This window comes from Solea solea, chromosome 16, assembly GCF_958295425.1.
Source record: "Solea solea chromosome 16, fSolSol10.1, whole genome shotgun sequence".
Lineage (NCBI taxonomy): Eukaryota > Metazoa > Chordata > Actinopteri > Pleuronectiformes > Soleidae > Solea > Solea solea.
Window position 1 is genome coordinate 25,504,257 of NC_081149.1, and position 10,958 is coordinate 25,515,214.

The following is a 10,958-nucleotide window of genomic DNA, read 5'->3' on the forward strand; positions in this document are numbered from 1 at the left end:
ACATGGTAAAAGTGACTTCAAAGCTTTTTATTTAGAAAAAAAGTTTTTTTTTTCAGACTGAAAATAAAAATTTAAGTGACTGCGAGCGGTGAAGCGTTCAGGGAACAGGAAATAATAGTTCATATCACATACTCAGGGGGGCGCTAACGAGCACACAAGTGACACGCAGAGAGTCCCTGAACGCATCACCAGTGTGTGTGTGTGGAGTGGGCGGGGCCTCAGGCGGCCGACAGACAGGCCTGGCGGACGCTCTGGGCCCACGTGTTGAGCAGCTCCGTCACAGAGTGTTTGTCAGGAAGCTGCAGAAGTTTGGACGTCATGTTCTTGTGGACGCTCTGCAGGAAGCTGTTTGCACCTGAGACGAGAAGACACACCCTTTCAAAATAAAATCTGTTGATTCAGTAATGATTGTATGTGCTGTGAGCGCCCCCTGCTGCCGAGAGCCAGCCGGAGACACGGGGGCTTAGTGTCTCACCGTACTGCTGTGAGTCGTCAGCCCAGTGCGGACTCTGCTCAGGGTAGTCCACAGGGACGCTGAGCTGCAGCGGGGGGACACTGGGCAGGTTCTTGTCGTCCAGTTTGCAGACCAGGTGAACCGTGCCGTTGTTGCTGCAGTGCGAAGGATCCAGGTTGACCAGGAACTTGACGTCCAGACGTGCCACCTCCCCCTGCAGGACGTTAGGAATAATCTGTCGCTCGTCGTCTTCGTGCTTCCTCTTCCGACCGGAGACGCTGGGACCGCTGAGGGACAGAGGACAGCTCAGTGAGCGCTGTGCGTCCTCTAAAGGAAACCCCGCCCTCTGCTGACACTTACGTGATGGCCGGTCCGTGGATGGCGGTCATGGTGGGGGCAAAGGTTCGGTAAAGGGAGTGGTTAAAGACGGGGGAGCGGATGTTGGCCATGACCACGTCCAGCAGAGGTTGACACAGATACTGCTGTTTGGTGGCCACCGGGGGGGGAGGGGGCGTCGGCTGAACGACCAACAACAAGAAAACAAATGTTTTTATTAAATCACAGTAAGACTGTTGTTATACTGTTACTGTCTGAGGTAACGACCTCTGAACTTTGGTGTGGGACAGTGAGAGAAAGAGTTTGTACTTTGATGTGTCACTCTAATACACACTCATTCTAAATTTGAAAACGTTCCCAAAAAAAAAAACTGCGATTGTTTAAAAAACTGAATATGTATCAAACCCTCGACATAGTTTTGACAAGTCTTGTGATCCGTTTAAAGTTTGAACCACGTTTAACGACACTGTGGCGCTCCAAGGTGGCTCCATCGTTTTTTCCGACCCTTTCCCATTCATGTGAACAGTATGTGAGAAAAGTCATAGCACACCGTTCCTGATCAAACTGCACGTTTTCAGCAGGCACAATAATAATAATAATAATAATAATAATAATAAGAAGAAGACACTAGAGTTTCTCACCACAGCCATGTCGTTCTTCAGCTTCTCTAACGCTATCTCACATTTCTGGAGTGTCCTCAGAGGACACCTGCAGGTCAGAGGGCAGGAACAGAGCAAGTGAATTATGATGCATCGTGGTGCGTTCAGGTGAATCAAGGTGTGTTCAGGTGAATCAGTTACCTCGTGTTTGGATCAGTCAGGATGTTCAGCAGACTCTTCATTTTACTCAGGTCCTTTTTTCTGTCTGAAGACAAACAAATCATAGATCTGACGGTTATTGATCACGGACTGATTGACGAGTTCTGTTGTCATTAGTTTGGAGGCCGACCTTCATTTTTGTCGATCTTATTGATCATTCTGCGCAGAGGCTCGATGTATTTGGACAACTGTTTGAGCTTCTCCATGTACTGTTGATCCTCCAGAGACGACGCTCCAGCTGGACTCATCACTGAGCCGGGGTTACCTGAGACACAGGTGAGACACACAGGACAGATCAGACACACAGTTCTCAAAAGTGAGTGCTAATGAGTGAGCATACCTGGCGTGTTGAGTGGTCCAGGTGAGGGCACCCCATAGTTCTGAGGGGTTCGGGCTGTGGCAGGGCTCTGTGAGGGCTGAGGGGAGGGGCTAGGTTGGAAACCACCTGGTGATGGTGTGGGACCTGAGCTGGAGAGAACACCCGGAAAATGTTTTAAAACATGAGGAAGTTACCTGGCTGAGGGGAAGTTACCTGGCTGAGGAGAGGTTACCTGGCTGAGGAGAAGTTACCTGGCTGAGGAGAGGTTACCTGGCTGAGGAGAGGTTACCTGGCTGAGGAGAAGCTACCTGGCTGAGGAGAGGATACCTGGCTGAGGAGAGGTTACCTGGCTGAGGGGAAGTTACCTGGCTGAGGGGAAGTTACCTGGCTGAGGGGAGGGTACCTGGCTGAGGAGAAGTTACCTGGCTGAGGGGAAGTTACCTGGCTGAGGAGGTACCTGGCTGAGGAGAAGCTACCTGGCTGAGGAGAGGATACCTGGCTGAGGAGAGGTTACCTGGCTGAGGGGAAGTTACCTGGCTGAGGGGAAGTTACCTGGCTGAGGGGAGGGTACCTGGCTGAGGAGAAGCTACCTGGCTGAGGGGAAGTTACCTGGCTGAGGGGAAGTTACCTGGCTGAGGAGAGGTTACCTGGCTGAGGAGAGGTTACCTGGCTGAGGAGAAGTTACCTGGCTGAGGGAAAGTTACCTGGCTGAGGGGAGGTTACCTGGCTGAGGAGAAGCTACCTGGCTGAGGGGAAGTTACCTGGCTGAGGAGAGGTTACCTGGCTGAGGAGAGGTTACCTGGCTGAGGAGAAGCTACCTGGCTGAGGAGAGGATACCTGGCTGAGGAGAGGTTACCTGGCTGAGGGGAAGTTACCTGGCTGAGGGGAGGGTACCTGGCTGAGGAGAGGTTACCTGGCTGAGGAGAAGTTACCTGGCTGAGGAGAAGCTACCTGGCTGAGGGGAAGTTACCTGGCTGAGGGGAAGTTACCTGGCTGAGGAGAGGATACCTGGCTGAGGGGAAGTTACCTGGCTGAGGGGAAGTTACCTGGCTGAGGGGAGGGTACCTGGCTGAGGGAAAGTTACCTGGCTGAGGAGAGGTTACCTGGCTGAGGGGAAGCTACCTGGCTGAGGGGAAGTTACCTGGCTGAGGGGAAGTTACCTGGCTGAGGAGAGGTTACCTGGCTGAGGGGAAGTTACCTGGCTGAGGGGAGGGTACCTGGCTGAGGGGAGGGTACCTGGCTGAGGGGAAGTTACCTGGCTGAGGGGAGGGTACCTGGCTGAGGGGAAGTTACCTGGCTGAGGGGAAGTTACCTGGCTGAGGGGAGGGTACCTGGCTGAGGGGAAGTTACCTGGCTGAGGGGAAGTTACCTGGCTGAGGGGAGGGTACCTGGCTGAGGAGAGGTTACCTGGCTGAGGGGAAGTTACCTGGCTGAGGAGAGGTTACCTGGCTGAGGGGAAGTTACCTGGCTGAGGGGAGGGTACCTGGCTGAGGGGAGGTTACCTGGCTGAGGGGAGGTTACCTGGCTGAGGGGAAGTTACTTGGCTAAGGAGAGGTTACCTGGCTGAGTTTGGCTGTGAGGTCGGGGGCTGGGGCGATGGCTGTGGAGGAGGAGGCATAGACTGCGGTGTTTGAACCTGCACAGGTGACGGCGATGACATCATTGAATGCTGCTGCACCTGTAATTGGACAGAGGAGACACTCAGAGGCGGAGACATAATCACATGTGATTAAGGTCAAGTTGTGGTCACACTCGAGATAAATACCTGCTGCGTCATTGTTTGTCCACTTGTTGCCGTGGCAGCAGCGGCGGCAGCGGCTGCTGCTGCTGCTGCAGCGGCTGCATTTGGAGGAGGGATGGAGGGATTGAGTGTAGCTCGAGGTAGACGGTTAGGAATGGGCATCCCAGGACGAACCAACTTTAAAATTAAGAAACAACAGGTGAGACACACACACACACACACAAACACACACACACAGGTGTGAGCAGGTGTATTTGTATGATTTAACGCACAGCACTGTGGTCAGCTGGGTGTGATCCTGATGTGTTGAGTCACAGTCCCAGATTGTTCACACAGAAAGGGCCTGAGTGGGCGGAGCCTGCAGTCTCACCTGTCCAGGTCCACCAGCTGCGTTGAGCTGAGCCTGTGCTGCCACCTGCTGGGCTTGTTGTGCTGCCTGCTGCGCCTGCTGGACCTGCTGCTGCTGCTGCTGTAGGGCTGCACGGGCCTGCTTACACACACGCACACACAGGATGGATGAGCATGTCTGCATGAGATTTTATTGACAGAAATATAACATCTTACCTTTTACACCTTTTTGAACACAGCGTTAGCGTTTAAACTGATCGCAGCGTTAGCGTTGACACTGATCACAGCGTTAGTATTGACACTGAACGGAGCGTTAGCGTTGACACTGAACACAGCGTTAGCGTTGAAACTGAACGCAGCGTTAGCATTGAAACTGTTCGCAGCGTTAGCGTTGACACTGAACGCAGCGTTAGCGTTGACACTGAACACAGCGTTAGCGTTGACACTGAACACAGCGTTAGCGTTGACACTGATCGCAGCGTTAGCGTTGACACTGATCGCAGCGTTAGCGTAAGCATTGACACTGAACACAGCGTTAGCGTTGACACTGAATGCAGCATTAGCGTTGAAACTGAACGCAGCGTTAGCGTTGACACTGATCACAGCGTTAGTGTTGACACTGATCACAGCATTAGTGTTGACACTGAACGCAGCGTTAGCGTTGAAACTGAAGGCAGCGTTAGCGTTGACACTGAACACAGCGTTAGCGTTGACACTGAACGCAGCGTTAGCGTTGACACTGAACGCAGCGTTAGCGTTGACACTGAACACAGCGTTAGCGTTGAAACTGAACGCAGCGTTAGCATTGAAACTGTTCGCAGCGTTAGCGTTGACACTGAACGCAGCGTTAGCGTTGACACTGAACACAGCGTTAGCGTTGACACTGAACACAGCGTTAGCGTTGACACTGATCGCAGCGTTAGCGTTGAAACTGATCGCAGCGTTAGCGTTGAAACTGATGACAGCGTTAACGTTGACACTGAACACAGCATTAGCGCTGACACTGAACGCAGCGTTAACGCTGACACTGAACGCAGCGTTAGCGTTGAAACTGATCGCAGCGTTAGCGTTGAAACTAAACGCAGCGTTAGCTTTGAAACTGATAACAGCGTTAGCGTTGACACTGAACGCAACGTTAGCGTTGACACTGAGCGCAGCATTGAAACTGAACACAGCGTTAGCGTTGACACGGACTACTACTACTGACTAGTTGTGTAAATTAGTAAAGCAGTTTAACAGCCTTGTTAACGCCACAATAACCCAGGATAAAGACAGTTATTCAGACTGTTGATGTCCGTGTTAGTTGCTTCTCTACACTTTACATTCATGTTCTGCTTTGGTCCTCACCAAAGCTTTTAGATTTACAGATGTTTGTTTTCATCTTCCTCTCACATCACTGTGATGTGAACCATGTCATCAGTGAACTCAGTCTCACCTGGAACGCCTGGATCTTGAGCTGCTGTTGCTGCTGCTGCTGCTGCTGCTGCTGACTCAGTGTGCTGATGGGAATGTGCTGAGCAGACGTCATTTGTCCAGACATAGACTGAGGAACCATGCCAGGCTGCTGCTGTTGCTGCTGAGAGTGAGGAGGCATCTGCCCTGGCTGACCCTGAACCACCTGCTGCTGCTGCTGCTGCTGAACCATTTGCTGGATGGACTGAGCCTGAGCTTGAGCTTGGGCTTGGGCTTGGGCTTGGGCCTGAGCCTGAGCTTGGGCTTGGGCTTGGGCTTGAGCTTGAGCTTGGGCTTGGGCTTGGGCTTGAGCTTGAGCTTGAGCTTGGGCATGCTGCTGCTGCTGCTGCTGCTGGAGCTGCAGCTGCACCATTTGCTGCTGCTGAATCCTTGTCTGGTGCATCTGCAGGCACAGGAGTAAGGAGTTCACATAGTTTCTTTACCAGAAGGTACCAGAGTGTTGTGTTTCTGTGTAAACGGCAAATACAAAGATGATATCATAGTTCCGCCTCTATCTGTGTCGTTGTTGTTGTCATCATCAAACATGTGGTCTTAATCATGTTTGATGATGTGGTCTAAACCAACCTTTTTCTGTCTTCTTCTATGCTCTTGATTGGTCAGTTGTCTGTCTGGTCAGTTGTCTGTCTGGTCAGCTCAGAAGGAGATTGTGTTAAAGCGCTCCCTGTGTTTTACAGTGTTACATGTGGTGTTAGCATGTTATCATGCATGTGTACCTGGTTCTGCTGTTGGTTCGGTTGTTGCTGCTGGTTCTGTTGCTGTTGCTGCTGTTGCTGCTGCTGGAGCTGCTGATTCTGGTGGTGCTGTTGCTGCAGCTGCTGTTGCACCCTTAGCTGCTGCTGCACCTGGAACTGCTGCTGGATGGCAGCATTCTGCTGCTGCTGCTGCTGCTGCTGGAACTGTTGAAACTGGATTGTCTGCTGCTGCTGCTGCGACTGCACCTGCACCATCTGCTGCATCGGCATCTGACCTGGAACCCCGACTACACAGGGAGTGAGAAGCAAATGAACAACTGACCCGGTCCACCAATGGCTCTGAACCAGACTAATGAAGAGTTCTGGAGGCTAAAACACACACAACGTGCCAAGGCAAAGAAAATGCAAGACTCAGCTGCACAGACTCAGCCTGCGGCACAGACTCAGCTCCAGCAAACACACAGCACAGAGGAAACACACTCACTGGCTTGTGGGTTTCCAGCCACACCTGCCATGGCATGCTGACCTATCTGCATCCCCATGCCACCCACTGGAGCACCAGGAGGGCGGGGCCCCATGCCCCCTCCTACCCCCGTCAGGTTAGTCAGGGTATTCATGGGATCTAGCAAAGGTAGACAACAGATCATGTAACGCAGCTCCGACATGCACAGCAGAGATAATGAACACACCATGAGTGTGGTAGTGACAGGTCAGGTCCAGCAGGGGGCAGAAAAACAGCAAAGAAAAACATGAGAAGACAACAACAACAAAAACCTACTTACCAGGACCACCGCCCATGTTCTTCTTCTCTGTAAACAACACAATATTGTTCATTGATCAGTCATAATTATAGTAGTGTCCAGCTCACCAACGGACACAGACACACACACACACACATGTTCAGGTCAAATACATACGGATGTCTCTGAAGTGTATAATCAGTCTCGCCACCAGAGATAAATATTCCTCCTAAATAAAGAAAACACAAAGACTTTCATTAAAGAACATTCATGACCTGCTGATGCTGAACCAGTGTGACACAGAACCAGTGTGAGGTTTCCTCTCTGGACTTTGGTGTGGGAGAGTGAGTGGTTCTCAGCAGCAGGTGGCGCTGACAGCACTTACTCTGGACTTGGCTTTGACATACACGTGGTTCTCCATGTCGTTGCTGGACTTGTTGTGTGCAGTTCCTGCTTTTCTCATGGCCTCATCTCTGGAAGTGAACACATGAATGAATATTAACCATCACCACATGGTTACAATATTCACTTCTTAGCTTAGCTCCTCCCACCAGATGAGCGTGGACAGACAAACAGATGACGTGAGACAATTCATCCTCTCATCTCCCACACACACACACACACAGAGACAGCTTGTTCTGACCGGGTCACAAACCCTAACCCTTCTCTGTGCAGGCCAGTGTGCTGACCACTTCACTAAAGAACTAAATAATAATAATGCTGATGATGATAATGAAATCATGATTTCTGTGTTTTAAGTCTAACAAAAACATTACAAATCAAATCAAAACTCTTATTGTTGTTCAGTTTAATCCGGATCAAATGTTGCTCCTACATGATGAGATCATCATGAGTTATAACGTGTGTTAGTAAGTACTAGTATTAGTGTTAGTTAGTGGTACTACAGTCATCAGTGTGTCATGAAACACGTTCTAAAAGCCGTGCTAACTCTGCCCTGACCCCTGACCCGTGCTAACACAAACACCGGGCAGGAGGTGACGCTTTTTCCCAGACGCGCAACATTAGCTTAGCTTAGCTTATGGGTCTGGCTGCTAAAGATGAAGAGGGAACTCTTTAAGGTCAAAGATGAACGTCTCACATCTGAGCGACGACCTTCTGCCGGAACTGTGGACTCCTCCAGTCACTGTCCGGTCCCGGGACTTCCATGACCGAACGGATTCTGCGTTTTTCCACCAACGTGATTGTTTTTCTTCTGCTCTTCCTTCTTCCGCTCCAAACAAAATGGCGGCTCTTTGCTCCGCCTTCCAAGTAGGTCTAACTTTTTTTCTTTAAAAAAATAAAAAGCTTTATTAACATAAGAATGATGACAAACTCACATAAAAACAAAACCAATCACAACTCCTATAAGAACCAATAAGAAGGAATTATAACCGTGACACAATTTTAAACAAACAAACAACACATTTAAAATGAAGGAAAGAATGAAAAGTGAAAAATAGAAAAATAAATAAAAGAAAATAAAAATAAACAACCAAACAAGGGGTTTAGGAAAGGTTCAATTCTTCTAAAGAAATATACAGTTTATTTGCAAGGGGACTATTTATTTGTTTCAGGGGTTTTTATTTTTTTATTTTATATTAACACACTGACATGTGTTAATATTTCTGCTCAACTGGATTAAAATGAGTTAAGGTTTGAACTCAGAGTTTGTTGAACCTGCTTTCTGAAACCGGCCCCAGGGTTATCGCTATCATACACCGTGGTTTGCAGTGTTTAGGCAAAGATTATGGTACAAAGAGTTAACGGTCGCGCCTCTTACATAATTATCGCTCTCTGATTGGCTCTGGCGGTTTCCCGTGAATGTACACGTGATTCCCGCCGTCACTATCAGCTTGGAAACAGACAGGACAGGAGTGGCAGACAGGAGGCCACAGTATATCTGCAACTGCAAGGGTAAGTCAGCGAGACAGATTTTAATATTAATATGATGTCATTTGCAGTAACATTTATATTTGTGTTGTGTTGTGTTTTACTTTTGTTTTAGTTCATGTTGTTGTGTTTTAGTTGTGTTTTAGTTCATCTTGTTGTGTTTTAGTTCATGTTGTTGTGTTTTAGTTGTGTTTTAGTTCATGTTGTTGTGTTTTAGTTCATGTTGTTGTGTTTTAGTTGTGTTTTAGTTCATGTTGTTGTGTTTTAGTTTATGTCACGTTCACTCGATCAGTCCAGTTCAGTCCAGTTCATTTCACGAGGAGACGCCCACAGTCCCTTGACAAGGCCGAGGGCCTGGAGACAGACTTTTCCTTTTTCGTCTGGTGTTTGTGCGACACTAGATTGCCGAGTCATCCTACTGTTTTAAATTTAGCTGCAGCTCAGGATTCATTCTGTCCTCATGTCTGTCCGGATGCTAAGTTCAGCGTCGGTTCAGACTCTGACGATAATTGATGTTTATTTTTACGTGCTTTTATTGCGATGTGTAAGAGTCGTGGCATCCATCAGACAGACAGAGACATGTGAATAATAATAAATAAATGAGTGGTTTATCATCCTTTAAATCCTCTACTAGAACCAGGAGCAGCCACAGAGAAGCGCGGGTTCTTGTGCTGTCCTCCCATGTTTGGGTCTTCACTGAGGTCACTCTGATGAAATGATGTTTTGTTTGTTACAGAGTTGAACGTTGGACCCTGAAGGCAGCATCATGGGTAATTTTCATAGTGAGGAGATGAGGGGGTCTATGCGGAGTGAAATGGACATCTTTCTGCAGTACGTGAAGGACGGTCCGGACCTCACAGTGGACAAGAACATTGTGATGTTCTGCGGTCTTGAATCTTCAAAGAAACTGAAGGGACACTTTGAGAAGAGGAAGTCACAAAGTTTCCCCACCGCAGACTGGATCAAGAGGTTAGCCGAGGTGCTCGCCGGTCTCGTCCTGGATCCCAAACTGGCTGGACTGGGAGCCCTGTCTGTGGCCATCACCATTGACATCCTCTCAGCTTCTCCTGATGGCACACAAAAAGCCCTGGAGAAGGTGTTTGCAGACCAAAAGGCCAACACGGTCTGGAACCTGGTGGACGAGTGCCTGAAGAGGTGCAGGGCGTACATTGACGATGGAGACAAGCTCAGGAGTAACATCGGCCGGAACGAGGTGGAGCTGAGCGCCGCGCTCACCACGCTGAAGAACTCCATGTTGGCAGAGAAACAGATTTCGTCTCAGGCCGTGAGGGCCTGGGTCAACGGAGTGGCCTTCCACATCCAAATGATGATCCACCTGGTGAGACTCGGAGGAATCTCCAACTATGATCCAGTCACTCGATACCTGACCATTTACCAGAAAGAAGTGGACCAAGTGTTAAAGCAGCACAGAGTCATGATCGAGAGCAAGTGTTGGTGTAAGATGAATAGTGAAATGGAAGCTTTCTCCATGCAGCCTGCTACTCAGTTTCTGGTGGATGAAGATTCAGTTCCTCATTTGTTTGATGACGGCGACTACGACACGCATTTGAAAGCCTTTTACGAGCACAGGTATGGCCGACAGGAGAGCGCCATCAAGCAGTACTTCAGAGACGTAGAGCAGAACCTGCACGGACTGGTTCATCAGGAAGGCAAATTCAGGGTCGAGTGAGAGAGCGAGAGGAGCTTTTAAAGGGACAGTTGTGGATGTTGAAGTGTGGAAGGATAACCCACTAACTCACTAATCCACTAACCCTGACCTGTAGTGTTTGTTACTGCAGGAAGCCACTCACTGTCCCACACCAAAGACATGTTTTGTGTCATCTTTAGTTTTAGTTGTTATCCTTTCAAAATAAAATGCATGTTTTTGTTTTATCTTTTGTTTGTTATCCTTTCAAAATAAATACATGTTTAGTGTTATCTTAAAGTTTTTAGTTATCCTTTCAAAATAAAATAGATGTTTTGTGTTTTCTTAAAGTTTTAAATATCCTTTCAAATTAAAATATGTTTAGTGTTATCTTAAAGTTTTGGTTGTTATCCTTTCAAATTAAAATATGTTTAGTGTTGTCTTAAAGGTTTAGTTATCCTTTCAAAATAAAATATATGTTTAGTGTCATCTTAAAGTTTTA

At 48.5% G+C, this 10,958-nt stretch overlaps 2 protein-coding genes across 4 annotated transcripts; one reads left to right on the top strand and one right to left on the bottom strand.

Annotated features, from left to right (window-relative positions):
* Nucleotides 1-12: 12 nt before the first annotated feature.
* med15 (mediator complex subunit 15) lies at nt 13-8,177 on the bottom strand. 3 transcript variants are annotated; one of them, XM_058654032.1, is made up of 17 exons: nt 8,021-8,177; nt 7,307-7,394; nt 7,099-7,150; nt 6,964-6,990; nt 6,666-6,803; nt 6,203-6,468; nt 5,452-5,871; nt 4,039-4,158; nt 3,693-3,845; nt 3,487-3,605; nt 1,949-2,076; nt 1,739-1,873; nt 1,591-1,654; nt 1,432-1,498; nt 815-972; nt 476-741; nt 13-355 (listed from the first exon to the last, which is right to left on the bottom strand). In XM_058654032.1, the coding sequence occupies exons 1-17, from the start codon at nt 8,086-8,088 to the stop codon at nt 219-221; spliced, it is 2,406 nt and encodes an 801-aa protein (XP_058510015.1). In that variant the 5' UTR covers nt 8,089-8,177; the 3' UTR covers nt 13-218. The 3 variants fall into 3 exon arrangements, with proteins under 3 accessions (XP_058510015.1, XP_058510016.1, XP_058510018.1); XM_058654033.1 differs by having other exon boundaries at nt 4,039-4,155; nt 8,021-8,176; XM_058654035.1 differs by lacking the exon at nt 6,666-6,803.
* A 553-nt stretch (nt 8,178-8,730) lies between these two features.
* On the top strand, nt 8,731-10,704 carry LOC131475773 (uncharacterized). The gene is made up of 2 exons (XM_058654091.1): nt 8,731-8,835; nt 9,548-10,704. The coding sequence occupies exon 2, from the start codon at nt 9,578-9,580 to the stop codon at nt 10,499-10,501; it is 924 nt and encodes a 307-aa protein (XP_058510074.1). The 5' UTR covers nt 8,731-8,835; nt 9,548-9,577; the 3' UTR covers nt 10,502-10,704.
* The last annotated feature ends 254 nt before the right edge of the window (nt 10,705-10,958 follow it).

Excerpts from the sequence above, each read along its gene's own strand:
- med15 (XM_058654032.1), bottom strand. The coding sequence starts at position 8,088 with ATGGAAGTCCCGGGACCGGACAGTGACTGGAGGAGTCCACAGTTCCGG. Across the intron at positions 7,395-8,020 it reads CAGAAGGTCGTCGCTCAGAT|AGATGAGGCCATGAGAAAAG; the intron begins GTGAGACGTTCA and ends GTTCACTTCCAG. Across the intron at positions 4,159-5,451 it reads TCAAGATCCAGGCGTTCCAG|CAGGCCCGTGCAGCCCTACA; the intron begins GTGAGACTGAGT and ends CGTGTGTGTAAG.
- LOC131475773 (XM_058654091.1), top strand. The coding sequence starts at position 9,578 with ATGGGTAATTTTCATAGTGAGGAGATGAGGGGGTCTATGCGGAGTGAA.